This window comes from Rousettus aegyptiacus, unplaced genomic scaffold, assembly GCF_014176215.1.
Source record: "Rousettus aegyptiacus isolate mRouAeg1 unplaced genomic scaffold, mRouAeg1.p scaffold_m13_p_16, whole genome shotgun sequence".
Lineage (NCBI taxonomy): Eukaryota > Metazoa > Chordata > Mammalia > Chiroptera > Pteropodidae > Rousettus > Rousettus aegyptiacus.
In genome coordinates this window covers 23,337,526-23,353,028 of record NW_023416291.1, presented here as the reverse complement: position 1 = coordinate 23,353,028, position 15,503 = coordinate 23,337,526, and the positions used below count along the sequence as shown (strand labels likewise).

Genomic DNA, 15,503 nt, shown 5'->3' with positions numbered 1-15,503 from the left:
CTATTATGTGATATTATATAACATACAAACACATTGGTAGTAATACTTCCACTTATGTAATTTGTTGTAAAAGAGCAGATAATCTTAATTTAATATGAAATACAATAAGCATAATATATATTTTGCATCCATTAAAGGAATCTTAATCTGTCTCATGACTTTGCATAGCAATTCATAATAATACCTTTCCTTATGCTGTTTTAATACAATGGTCATCATTGTACACCACACACACACACACACACACACACACACACACACACACACCACTATGGCAAAGACACTTCCTTTTGAATTGACTGTTTTATACGTGCATGCCCCTGCAGACTTAATCTTATTGATGGTGAATATCCTCATGTCTAAGAATTTTATAGATAACCCAGTAGAAAATATTAAAAATCAAAAAGGCTAATGGGAAGCAGGCTCGAGAGATTGTGTCAATCTTCTTGGCCCTGTCGATAAAGACCTTCCTCATTTCATCAGGGCTCCTTGGAGTTCCCTGGACTGGGTGGTTTGGGCCCTTGGGAGTCACGCCATCTTTTGTTTGCAGACACGGTCCCATTCCATAGGCTGTGAAGCTGAATCGGCTTTCCCTTATCTCATCATCCTGCCATAAGAAAAACATAAGAAAACACTTCAGTCATGGAATAGAGCATATGTAACACATTTCAGAATCACAACTTAAGCTTTATTATGATAAATGTTAACATTATTATAGGATAATTTAAGCCTATAAAGATGAGTGTTTTTTTTCCTCATTCAAATTTTATTGATTTATCTTGCCGTATCATATAGATGTATCCATTAAGAAATATGAAACTCTCAAATGATATGTTTTAATGAAAAAACCTAAACATTCTGGTATTGTCTACATATTGCTAGAATATCTAAATTAACTGAGCAAGAAAAAATCTATTTGAATAGTATGTTATATATGTTTATGAACTATGATGTCAAAGGGGAAAATACAATGGTCATTGACTGAATTTTTCTTTTTCATTGAGGCAAACTTTTTAGAGCTAATTTCCGCAATTTTACGTTACTTTGTTGAACAGTCTAACTCAATAACACTGCTTGTTTTTTGTTATCCTCACTTAATGTTACTTCTATATTTTATACTAACCCATTTGGAAGACTACAAGATAGTTATATATTTTGATTTATATACAATTACTTTTCAAGTGCATTGGTTTAGTAGATATTATGAATAAAATTCAGCTAAAGTTTATTTCATGTTAAAAAAATTATAAATTATTGTTCTAAAAAATATTGTTACTTTTTTCTTAAATGTTGCAAATTGAAGAGAATTTTCTATGTATGTACCAAAAAGAAAACCAAAATTTAAAAAAATTATTTAATAAAAATGATAAATAAAAAAATTTTGATAGGAAAATATATTTAATAATTATAATGAAATTCATTAATACATAATTTAACAAATTTATTTAGAATGTAATAGTAGATTACTGCCAATTAACTGGATTCTTTTTGTTACTAAAATTGAAAGTTTAAAAATTGACATTATATTGATTTGTTATAGCTCTCCTCCTATGGAAGTAATTTTTGATGGTTATATAAGAGATAAAAGTAAGTGCTGAAGCTCTTGAAAAATTATATTAGGTTTGTGAAAGTAAAATTACAATGAACAGCATGTTACAAAATATAAAAGTAAAAAATAGAAATTAAAATGTATTCTAAGAATGAGAAGATGATCAAAGTCAATATATTAATATTCAAAAGAAGTTGATATATTAATGTATAAAATAGGTTTCTGGTGAATTATAAAGGCAATTCCACCTGAAAACAAAAACACAATTATTGGAAAATATCTCATCTTAAGATGTACGAACAATCGAATTTTGAGGAAACAAGTACGACATAAAAGCTGATGATCCAAATTACATGTAACTACTTTTGTAATCTTGCAAAAGATTGGAAATTGATTTTCTGACAGTCTTTAATGTGAATATTTATTTATACTGGCAATTTTTTTAGCTTCTGTGGACATTTTAAGGCTAAATTATTGTTTGCTTTGAATTTTCTATATCAGAAAAACAGTGAATATACCAAGAATTAAACTGTTCTTAAGTAAGTGCTGAAATAGTATCCTTATAATTTAGTAAATTCTGCTGGTGTTGCATTCCAGAAGGAAAACTTAGGTCACCTGGGTAATTTGTAAAGTTTTTGCGTGCAAACCAGCTGGACGCTGAAGTAAAAATTAACCTTTTAAACCACATATGTTTCAAAACTTTAAAAATCCATCTCAAAATAAGATAAAAGATAACTTCTCAATGAACAATTACAATGAGGTGTTGATCTATTAGTTGAACCAATTGAGACACTGATTAAAAATTGCTAAGATTTTTAGGATTCTAGCTGCTGTGTTTAGAAAAGCAGTATCCATTGACAACTTTTTCCCATTTTATTGAGAAATACTTGATATACATCACTGTGCAAGTTGAAGGTATACCGCATGATGGTTTGATTCACATATATTGTGAAATGATTATAATAGATTTAGTTACCATTCATTATCTCTTATAGATAAAAGAAAAAGAAAAAAATGTTTCCTTGTGATAAGAACTCAGGATCTACTCCCTCGTAAACCACACAGCAGTGTTAGCTAGTCATCACGTTGTATATTACATGCCTAGTGCTTAATTATAACTGGAACTTTGCACTTTTTAATCACCTTCCTCCACTGACTATCTTTCTAACCATCTGTCCTGAAGAACTTGTTATTTTCAACCTTTAGAGACCCCCAGACCTCAAAACAGGGACAATCCTTTTACTATTTAACATATTTAGTAAACAACTGTATTTTTCTCAACTATATCTTCCCACACAACTGACAATGAATAAAGGGTTAACATCAGGCATGGGCTGTTTCAGGACTGCAGAGAATGACTTCCGATTTCTTCCAGCATCATCCTTGAAAATATGGAGAATATAGAGTTTGCTTCAGTTACTGTGAGGGAAGACACCTGAATTGGGAAAGCCATGTAGTAGCCTGAAGGTCTTGGGCCTATGTGACCAGACACCATACAAATTTGGTGGGGGATAGGGCTGTGGCTTCTCTGTGTCAGGATAATCACATATGCCTTGACTTTTGTCTGTGGCAGCTGCGTCTACACATCTGTGTGGGTGAGGGGCAAGGAAGCCGTGCTCTCGAGTAACTGCCAGGCCTCCCGATGAGATGAAGATGCTATGTCTGTTGTGGCGCCTGCCTCCCATGCTCCCGTAGGGCTGAATAAACGTTATATTAAGTTAAAGCCTATTGTGCCTAAAGGGTCTGATTTGGAGTGAGAACCCCAAATCTCAGCAGTGGTGACAGAAGCTGACTGATCAGGCCTTCAGATCATTTCAGACTCGATACAGCCAAAAGTTCTGGGAGGGAATTCTGATGAGAACGCGATACTGACCTGTCCTGGGCAAAAGCACTGTGGAAAATAATTGGGGATAATCTTCCTATAGGAATATGGATGACAGACGTATCTCTTGTTAAATTGACAGATGAGTGATCAGTGAGATAAAACTGAAGGGAACCAGGGTAATAAAACTGAGGGGAAAGTGGCTCAAGATACAATTAATTCCTTGCCTCCTATTAAGTAATTAGCTGTGAAACTTAAACCACTTAGGGCAGAGAAAAATGAGAGCAAGTAAAGCAAGCAGCTTCATGGCCTGTGCTCAGGATGAAAACAACGGTCCAGCTGAGACTTAAAAGGACATTACACCTAATCTCTGTAACCCCAGGCGAATGTCACTGGAAACCAGTAACTATTGTGCAGCCCTGTCAGATATAAATATAATTTGAGCCACAAATGAAAGCTCAATGTGTAATTTTAAATTTAAACTTTACATTAGCTACAGCTTAACAAGTTAAAAGAAACAGGCACAACTAATTTTAGTTATATATTTTCTTGAACTCAACATGTCCTAAGCATCATTTAAACATTTAGTGAAAGTAAAAATTAGAGATATTTTATATTCTTTATTTCATACTAAGTCCTTGAAGTCAGGACATATTTTAACATACTTCAATTCAGACTACATATTTCAAGGGCCCAATAGCTACATGTGGCTTGTAGCTATCATACTGAAAAGAAAAAAAAAAGCAATATGAAAGAGCTGGATCTCCATGCTTTCCAAGATCTTAAGGTTGATTGACCTAGGAACTGATAATTTTTTTTTTTTTTTTGCATGCTGTAGCATGAAAAGCAATGTTGGGGTGAATGCTAACTCCTAATTTGCTGCAGCATTGCCATTCAGGAATTACTGGCAGGCGTATAATCAATGAGCCTTTGGGAGCCTTATCCTCTGACCTAAACACTGGAAGACACAGTGATTAGGCGAGTCCCTCAGGCATGGGTTCGCCATGTGGCTCTCCTCTGGGGAAGGCAGGAGGGTATATTTAATTCATGGGTATATTTGTTCTTGCAGTTGTCACGCTAGGTGTTACTGGTGGAAAAAAAATATCTGGTCTATTCAGAAGAAAGGTCATGGCCAGAGGTGAATCTATTAGCTTTCTTGAGGTAGCTTTTAAGACACAGAAGAAAACTGACAGAATTCCTCTGAAAGATTTCCTGGCATATAATCACCAGCTGAGAGGAAGGAAATCTGTTCCACTTCCAGCAGCTGCTTCCCCTGAAGGACCCCTGTTAAATGTGTTGCTTTCATCTCAGAAGTTAAATCCAATGATGCCGATGGGGAATGGAAACAAAAGGCACTGATATGGGTTGCTGAATTTACTCCATCCGTTAAGGCGGTTGAAACAAAGACTATTTGACTTGAAGGCCAGGATCTCCTTGCTCAGTTCTGAACGGGGCTCCAAGGCTATGCTATGCTTAAAGTTGAATAGCCAGGGGGTGGGGAACACAGCTTTTTGGGATTACCGGATGCCAATGCACAATGTACAGTAATACTGCTAAGGACCGAGGAGACAATGTTAAGAACAAAAGAGAAGCTTGGGGACAGAAAAAGAGGCAAAGTGATGCTATAGTAGTAGGTATAATGGTTATAGTAAAGACTGCGGATAAAAAAATAAGGGACTAAGATATATCCAGTAGGTGGCATTGCCTTTGGCTACATGTAGAATCTGAAAGGATATGACACATGAATGAATGATCTTGTCACTTCTGGCTTGAGCCTAATCTAGGACAGTTGTTCCTTAGCCCAGTTGTAATTGGATGTACTAAAATGAGAGCCCTTGGAATTGCCTAGACCTTCCTAGGTAGTAACTATTAAACAGTATAAGATTCCAGCAGATAAAGGAAACTTGGCTCTAATTAAGTAAATGGTGGTAGCAGGGGTGCTAATCCCTCATTAATTTTCTCTAGCAAAGTCCTATCTGGCCTATGATAAAACTAAATGGGTCCTGCAAGATGACGGCTGACTACTTGGGTTCACTACAGAAGTCCCCAACAGCCTCCACCACAATGAACGCCATGAAAACCCTTCAAGAGTTTCAGAAGGACAAAGGAGACTGGTATGCTTTGACAGACTTGACTTAGCCTTTCCTTTTAAACCCTCCCCGCAAAAGTCAAACACAGTGCATCTTTTTGTGGGGTAGACCCAACTTTCACCTTACTGTCTGTCATCCCTTAAGAAAGCTTGAATTTTCCAGCATATTACCACAACCTGGTTGGAAACAGTTTGGTCCAGATCACTGTCAAAAGTTGGTTAATGATAAAGGATAGTTTTCCTCTCTGAGGAGAAAGTCAAAGGAGGATTTGGAAACTGTAGTGGCCATGTGACTAAATAACTAATCCAGAAAAAATTCAGGGCCCAGTTTCTACAACCTGGGCGATAGCCTGGGCAAAGTACTGGAGACAATTCACAAACAATAAAGTGCAAAGTGCTGTCTCTTCTGGATCCCACTATGGGAAAAAAAAAATTGCAGCAGTTTTTGAAATCTGGCAGAGACATTTTGTATTTCTGCTGGCCACACCGTATCAAGTGACTGGAAGACAGACTGAATTGGAAAGGGGTACAAGATCAAACTGTGAGAGATGTGAGGCAGCCAAGAGCCCAAGCTGCTTTTCTGAGTTCTTAAAATTCATCAACTGCAAAGTTATCTACTACTAAAACATATGTAGACTAGATTTTCTGGAAAAGCTCAATTGTGGCTCTCCAAGGGAGCTGCTAGGATTCTAGACTAGAAAACTCTGATGCTGCGAGCAGGTATAGCTATTTGAATGACAGCTACTGGCATTCTCTTGTGCTCTGGTAGAAGCAGCCCCCCAAACTGAAGGACTCTAATGAGCATCAGACTATATTTAGCCCTAAGATACCTACCGCATCATAGGTGGTGTCAAAAGGCATTCCAATGTAAGTTCCTGAGAAAATCAAAATGGTATATTCAGGAATAAGCTATGGGGAGTACCTCAGGGCAAAGTACACCATCATGAAAAGGTAGCCTGGTGAGGGATCAGTGGTAAAGTCTCCGGTTGAGCCACCAGAAAGGCCTGAACCTCATGATTCTCATCCCATGGAGGCAAAATAGGCCACCTTGTTCACCGATGGAAACCCTCATTTAGAAGGTCAGGACTCAAACCATACCCGTGTGGAGCAAATGACTATAGCTAAAGAAAGCAAGGTAAGTCTACACATTAGGTTGACTTGAGAACAGTATATATGGCAGTATCCAATAATTGGCCCTTACTCTGAGAGCAATCTGAGCTATCTGGATACCGAAAGACTCCTGGGCCCAAGCCATGGCCTTGCCTTATGGTCAGGTAAATGGTTGCTTGTTAAATGGACAATTAAGAACATCCCAGGGTAGGAGATATAGTTTCTTATAAAAATTCCCGGGTGAGATTAAATTAGGTCATGCAATGACCACCAAGTTCCTGGCTCAGAAGGGGACTAGAGTGCCACAGCTGATGTCTTGGACTGGCCATGGATGTAGCTATGATGGTGTCCAGGCCACACAGCAATGGACAGTACTATGAAATGTTCTTCTGTTGCTCGATGAAGCCATTGGTGTGGTGAAACTTTGTCTTAAACGTTGACATGAGGAAAAAATGGCTTGGAAATTGCCATTGGGTTGAGTTTCCTGATAACAGGCATTAACACGAAGGAACAGATTTAAACATAGGCAGCATATAGAATGGCCCAAGAGCACACCATAGAAATGGGCATACCACAGCCCATCCACCTGCAGAGCAGTGGTTTAAATATAAATTGGAATGAGCAATTAAAAGATTCATTGCTAAAGACAGGATGACAAGGACATGAGGGTTGGCTAGCTCACTGGATTAGTGTATGCATGAGTGAGTAGATATGAGTGAGAGGAAGGAAGAAAGCCTTTAGAGAGTATTTTGGTTTCTGGTGGTGGCAGTGTGGGGGGTGGGTACAATGCTGTAACATAAATCTGTCTTTCCCACCTCAGAATTTTTCTTCTGTGTTACCGGATATAATGATTCTAGGTGTACATATCCTATGTGGTTGAGTAGCTGTGAGGCCTCACAATTAAATAGATACTTTAACTGCTGTCTCTCTTGCCTTTTATCCTTCTAAAAAGTTAAGTACCTGATATATAAGATTAAAGCCTATTTCTTATGTCTTGTAAGTATGATTGTCTCCTTAAGCCTGTAATTAGAGACATGGTGCTGTACTGAACAAAGCTACTTCACATTTGGATATTGGTTTTAATATAAAATGACACATTTGAACAATTTAAACTTAACTGTCTTCCTATAGCACTAGTCCATCATAAAAGCTGGCAACAATTTCTAAAATTACCATCATTCTATGTGCAAGCTATGATGATAGTCTAGGCAAGGGTAATGTTTCCTGCACTACTGTGCACATAACACTAGTCTTGGAACCACTCGGAGGGATTGCAGAGACCCAATTTTCTAGACCTCAATTGCAGAGATTCTTGCTCATTAGCTTTTTTGCTGTTCCAGTTATCTGCATGTCCAACAAGGTCTGTAGGTGATAATATACAGTCAAGTGTAGAAACAAAAGTTTCCTAGAGGCACAGTACAGCTATGCTAGTCAGCTTGAATATCATGATGGAACTTTTTTTGAATTCTTCTAACACTTTCTAATTTACATTTTAAATGGTAGTTTATGAAAATATGCCCTGTAATGTCTTGCGTGCTAGTGTTAAACTATTATTTTCCAATAATTTCTGTTTTTAAGTAAGCCTATTTCTCAGTAAGTTTTCTATATGAAGATTATCTTTATAACTTATATTTTTATCCATTTTAAAATTTCCTATAGGCATATGTTAGAAAATAGACTTTAGAAATTATGTTATAGAATGTGATTTAATACACAATGCTAAGATTCTTAGTTTCTAGCTCCAGGTTTTTATACAGGGTGAGAGAAAATATATAAAATACCTGATAAGGTACTCAAATTGCTGCTGTTATTAACATTTTGTTATAACTGTATTATTGTGGAAATTGCATAATATACAACATAAAAAATACTGACTTGAATTATTTTACTATTAGATATTTTAAATACACAAAAACTAAATTAGCACTAAAGTAGTAGATAAAACAGGCCTACTCAGTTGCATACTCCTCAACTGGCCTTGCACTCGAGTTTCACTAAAAATTAACCAACAGCAAAAAACTAAAAACATTGCTTTGCTCCTCTAGGCCTTACTGTCTGATTGTTACAATAGATGGGGGTTTCTATATGACAGTTAAGATTCTTTGTGAATCTAATTCTGAAATCAAGGAGTGTTTCGTGTTGTCAACATGTTCCATGACACAGCACTAGTGTTTTAGGCATGCCCATAGATAGGCACATGGAGTCATCTCACACCTTCAGAAACAGGGTCTCGGCTACATCAGACCAGGCAGTCAGATGATGAGAGCAAGGACCCCTGGACCTCAAAAAGGCCATGTGACTTTTCTTAAAAAGGACAGGTCTACTGGAATTTTTTTAATGGCTCTACTTAAAATAATAATTTTAAGCATGGTTGAAGCTTTTCTAATAGCTCATCATCAGTACTAGATTACTATATGAAAAGGTATATTAAATTATTTTGTAACTAATTTCTCTGCTTTGCAAAACTCAATGATAAAATTATCCTGTGTTGATAGATGTTCTGATGTGCAGTAATAGTCTTTGTCCAATATACACTCAAATATTTTTTTGAGATAATCATCCAGATTTTCTAGAGATATTTTCAGTTTGAGTTTCTAATGAACTAAAGGCCAAAAAAAGCAAGCTGTTTAGACAAATATCTAAAACCTTTGATACTATGTGTTAGCCCATATTTAATGTTCATAAAATTAAGGCACTTTACAACTCAAAATACAAGTAATAATAAAAATTAAATAGAATAAACTAAAAATGAGCTAAAGAACATGGTGATTAAAAAATAGCTTAATTTGCCCACAAGTAAATCCTTTTAATATACTTCAATCAAGTTAAAAGGCTAGGCAATAAAGACTGTAAAAAGTTATTTCTTTAGTGTACTAATCCATAAGAGGACCTGTTTTCACTAAATTTGGAAATGAAAAAAATATTTCAGTAATTAAGCATCAATATCATGTTGTGAAACATTCTAAATGCTTTTTAATTTTATTTAGAGAATTATGTCAAAGACTGATTCATATGATATGCATATTATAACTGAAATATTAGAGATAGGTTAAAATACAAAGATAGATATAGTCATTCGGTTGAATAGCTTCCTTTCTATCATCAAACATTGCTTATTAATATATATGTGAGATAAGAATTAATTACCTCAGACGAGGAAAAGCTAGAGTTTATCACCACCAAACCAGTATTATAAGAAATGTTAAAAGGACTTTTTTAAGAAGAAAAAGAAAAAAAATCAAAAACAGGAACAATAAAATGGCAATGACTACATATGAAGAATCACTTTAAATGGAAATGGATTAAATGCTCCAATTAAAAGACATAAGGTAGCTAAATGGAGAGAAAAACATGACCCATAGACGCTGCATACGTGAAACTTCAGATCAAAAGACACACAGACTGAAAGAAAAGATACTTCATAAAAATGGAAATAAAAAAAAAAAAAAGCTGGGGTAGCAATACTTATACTAGACAAAATAGACTTTAAAACAAAGGCTATAATAAGAAACAAATAAGGACCCAGCAATTCCACTTCTGAATATTTAGCCAAAGAAACCCGAAACACAAATTCAAAAAGACATGCAGTCATATATTCATTGCAGCATTATTTATAATAACCAAGATATGGAAGCAACTTAAGTGTCCATCGACAGATGAATGGATAAAAAGGAAGTGGTACACGTATACAATGGACTATTATTCAGCCATAAAAAAGAATGAAATCTTGCCATCTGCAACAATGTGGATAGACCTAGAAGGTATTACATAAATGAAATAAGTCAGAGAAAGACAAAGAAAGACAAATATTTTATGATTTCATTTATATGTGGAACCTAAGAAAATAAACGAACAAAGAAAACAAAACATACTTATAGAGACAGAAAACGTTTTGATGGTTGCTAGGTGGGAGTGGGGCCGATAGGATGGATGACAAAGGGGAAGGGATTAAGAAGTACAAATTGGTAATTACAAAATAGTCTTGGGGATATAAAGTACAGCATAGGGAATTTTGTAATAACTATGTATGGTGTCGGATGGGTACTAAATTTATAGGGGTGATCCCTTTGTAAATTATATAAATGTCTAATCATGGTATGGTATACCTGAAACCAATATAATATTATATGTCAACTTTAATTGAAAAATTAAAAATTGTTAAAAATAAAAATAAATTTTTAAAAAAGCATTAATCACCTATCCTCTTCCAGTCCTCAAAAGTGAACCCCCCCCCCAAAAAAAAAAATTTGTTTGGATGCGGGAGCAGTGAAGAACGTAAAGATTCTCAGTGAGTGGTAACGAAACATGCGGCATCTAAGAGTGTTAGTGATGAGTATGCAAATTGTTGTGAGATACAATAGCATTAAATATGTTAGTCTTATCCTAATGTTTCTCCTCTAGTAGGTACATTTGGGGTGTTCTTTATACAATCAAGATGTTAAGTAAATTATCCCAAAAGTCTTTTTTAAAAATAATTTTCTATAACTTTTAATTACCAAGTTGGAAAGTAAGAGGGAAAATGTTACTTACTATTATTTATCATTTACATGATTTCAAAGTGATTTTGAAAAAAAATATAACAGTGGCTTATTTTTATTGAGAAAAATTACTATCATTCAGAAAATTCTGAGGTAAGATGAACTATATGAATGAATTTAGTTTCTAAACTAAATATTAGCCTAATATAAAATATTTGGTTTAATACATCATATACATTTCTACATTATTTAAAAATGAGATGCTTGAATAATGAAATTATAGATGAGGTTAAAAATACTTTATAGTTGCAAGTCAATTGTCAATATAAAATTCTTTAAAATCTAGCTCCCTAGAGAAGTTTGCATTTGTTATAGATGACTTATGAATTAGTTATGAATTAGCCAAGTTTATGCTTAGCATATTGAACTTAGAATCAGAGATAGAATGGTTTGGAGATTATTGAATGGTAAAATGTAAGCTTAAAAAAATAAATGTTTTATTTATAAATAAATGTTTTTAATGGAACATTATGAATATGTAATACATATGTTATAGGGTATTGAATAAAATAATTTTAAAAATCTATATATCTATTTCTAGCATAATCTGCTAGATTCTTTCAGTGCTGACTCATAACTGTGGCATGACATGATATCACAGATGGCATATGTAGAAAGCAGTACTGTAAATCTATTTTAGCTAACTTTGAGATGAAAGTTTCTGTAGTGCTGTAAAAGTACATTAAGTAAAGATTATATTACTTTATTGAATATTATTTTCCCAAACAAATATTTTAGAGGCACTATAGCTCTAAAAAATATAGCTGCATTTAACCTAAACTCCAAATATTTGTTTTCAAGAAATAATTAAATTCTTAAAATTTTTGTTCTCCTTGAGTGAATGACATTTCTAACTTCTGTGTATCAGAGTCATTGAAATAGAATTTTGTTTGCAATTTTTGGGAAACTACTGTCTTCAGATATGTATCAAAGAGATATGTAGGAAGTAATTTACCTATTGAAAAAATATCTTATAATCTAGAATATACCATACACTGACCTAGGACGAAAACTTTATTAAACAATTTAATATATATGGGTGCTGCATTGTTTTCAACAATGGAGTCTCATTCCTTCAACCAAAATAGTGTACATGTATATTTGTATTTGTCCTAAGACTATAGAACTGATGAAATGTACAGAACAAAAAAATCAATTATTGGTTATTCTTAGAAGTTACTTTGAGTTATTTTTGAAGTAAGACAGGATATAAATACCTAAGTAAATAAAATAATAAGTTTTTATACAGATAGTCAAAATACAGTCAATGACATATTTATTTTAAAACGAGAACTATCATGACTAGTAATACAAACTTGGCAATTATTTAAATCTAGAACTAAAGTTCATGCTTATTTCATTTGTGTATATACATGATAATTAATATACAATAATAAGTAGGAAGATAGAGGTACTAGAATACTGTGTGAATGTGCTTTCTCCCAGAAATCCATTGGAAAATTACATTATGTTGCAATGCAAAAGAAGCAACATGAAATGCTCTGAAGCAATCCCATATCATCCATATCTATTAACAAATTACATATGCTCAGAAATATGTTGGTGTCTTCATAACCCTGCAGGACGAACATAATGATATCATACATGGGAAGAACAGCTTCTAACCAAAATACTTTCACGTCATGCACACACCCACTCATACACAGCCCTGGGGATAAGCGTCAATGACCCGGAGTGGTGGGTAATGCACACAGCAGGCGATGACAGTGTGGGGTGGGGAAATCTGCATACAAGAGCAAACATTTATCCTTTCACAATAGACACAAGTTTCACTTGTACCTTTAGAGAGACAAAAGTAAGGTTTAAAATATTGTCTCCAATGCCAAAGCCAATGCTGAAGCAAGTTAAAACTTTCCTGGGACTAATATTTATGTCAGTATCAATTTCCTTGTTGAGACAAACTTTCTATAATGAGGCTATTTTATGTTGCCTTTTCTGCCGAATTAGAGTTCTAAAAAAAAAACTCAAGTAACCAGTACTCATGAAAAGAAAGGGCACCGGGTCGACATTTAGACTCTTTAATTGTGTTCATTTAAAGATTTAGATCGATTAGATTGTGTCTAAGCAAAACACGTTTTCATTTTTTTTAAGGATGAGTTCCGTTGTCCCAGAGAGTTATTAGTTTGAAGAAAATAGTCTTTAAAAAGTTAAAAATCAACCCCAAATTTGCATAATGATTAGATTATTTGTAAAAATAAATGGGAATACAGAAAACTTCTAATAATGTACTTCAAATTGTATTGTTTCTTTTTAAAAATAACCTTATTGACTGTTACTGAGGTAAACCTGATTTTTCACCAGAGTTCTTCCTGCATTGTTTTTGTAAAGCAGTATTTAATTAGTGTCTTCTATACTAAAGCTCTTATAAGAACTCTTTAGTTACTGGAAATTTAAATATATACCTCTCCCAAAGAGGTTACTATAAGTGATTATGCAAATTAGATGCAATTACTATTTTAAAAAATTTACAGTTAAGATAACAAATAAAGGTAATTGGATCATGTGAAAACTTTTTTTCAGGGATAAAAATAAAAGACAATTGGCTAGCTGTGTTTGGAACAAATATACAATTTTATTAGAAAAGAAAAATAGTTGAGTGATTATATATTATAATATAAGAAAACATAATACATGTTTTATAATAATACTGGGTCTAGATATTGGCTATGATATTGAGATTACTCTAATATTCATCTAATATTATGTCTTTTGTCTATTCATCTAACATTATATCAATCCTGAACTGAGGTATGTATATATGCGGTAGAATCATCTGATGAGGTATTTTTAAATAATTTTCCCTAGAAATTTTAGTTTAATAAATTGGACTGTATGGATATGATTTTCTAGCCTAAATTCTTAGTTTTGGTATGTTTAAATTCAATTACTAAATCTGGACACATGTCCTTGTGATTTCTTTCTAATTGAACATTTTAAAGGATGCCATTATTAAAACCAAAATTATTCATTTACTGTAAAGAATTTCAACATACCAACATTCAGAGTGAATTCTATAGATACATCAGCTGGACAAAAGCTTTTCATTTTTAACTTATTTTTAGGTTTCTATTTTCTGGCAAAAATTATTTGTATAAATAAATTTCCCATTTATTTTGAAATTGATGTTGTCAAACATATGATTATTTCTTCTATGGAGGCTATAATAAAATATATGTGATATTTTTGTTGAATATGTATTCGAAAATCTTTTTGACTGATCAAATAACTTGGTTAATAAGATGAAGGATAATATTTAAAAATCCTTTTACTAAGTGAGGAAAGACAAATGGAGGTGTTAGAGAGTATCAGCTGAAGGAGGCGATGGTGGTTTGGCTTTAAATATTCAAGAGCCCGTGTTTCCCCACCAGACACTGCCTGGGTGCAGAATACGCTGTCTGCTTTTTTACTGATGACCACATTCCTCTACTTAGATTTAAGAAAGTGAATTTACCGTGTCTGAGAAACGGTAAAACTTCTCCAATGCAAAAGCTTCTGTCTGTGGGAAGGTAAAGTGGACCAAGAGGGATTGAGAAACCAGAGAATCAAGGCATATATGGTTAAATATAATTGCACAATTTGTTTTAATTGCACGTATCATTTCAACATCCATATGCATCAATTAATAGATTTTCACATATGCAAGCTATCCGCTCCTCAAAGTATGAAATGACCTAAAAAATTGGACTTTTTCTCACACTGAATATTAATTATAATATTTACTCCCTGAGTATTTCAAATAGTGATTAGAAAACAATAAGCTATTACTATATTTTGCATTTCTGCATTTTCCTAGCATGCTAATCACTAGAAAACAATCTTGCTGTCTTTCTGTGAACTAAAGAAGGAACGTCAAATATTTGTAACCCAATACTCTTTAGGTGGTAAAACTGAATAAAGAGCTGCTTTGTGAAGGATAATTTTTTTTAAAGTAGGAACTAGATTGAACATGTAAAATATAGTCTGTTATGTTATCCATTGGATACAGCGGCTGTGGATTTGTGATGGGAGTAGAAAATATCTGAGCTCTCAGCCTCCATTCAGACACCACATGCGTAATACTTTTTCATTTCTAGTGTTTTCAGCACCAGGTTGATACTTTCTAAATTGTAGAAAGGAGGAGAAAAGTAGAGAAATGGGGGGAAAAAAACATAGGAAAGCAACTCAAAATTAGACGGGGAAATAAGTATTGCCTTACTTCTGTTTTATGATATTAAAAGGAAAAATTGTTTTTATCAGTCATTATGGGGAAAGAAAGACAAGAGCTTCCCCTCTGTAATACAGAGTTTTTTGTTCTGTTATAGTGTTTCAGCCAGTGCCAGGCATCATTAGAGAAAGGGGGAGTAAATAGGCATTAATGGAGGCAGAAAAAAAAGG

General features: G+C 33.9%; 1 protein-coding gene across 2 annotated transcripts in view; it reads right to left on the bottom strand.

Annotated features, from left to right (window-relative positions):
- Positions 1-275: 275 nt before the first annotated feature.
- GLRA3 (glycine receptor alpha 3) overlaps positions 276-15,503 on the bottom strand; it is a 133,353-nt gene continuing 118,125 nt past the window's right edge. Inside the window, exons 9-10 of one of the 2 annotated variants that reach the window (XM_016120091.2) lie at positions 14,581-14,625; positions 276-607 (exon numbers count right to left, since the gene is read on the bottom strand). In XM_016120091.2, coding sequence (XP_015975577.2) covers positions 335-607; positions 14,581-14,625 — 318 coding nt within the window. In that variant the 3' untranslated portion in view covers positions 276-334. The remainder of the gene's footprint in view (positions 608-14,580; positions 14,626-15,503) is intronic. The other variant, XM_016120092.2, reaches the window with a different exon arrangement.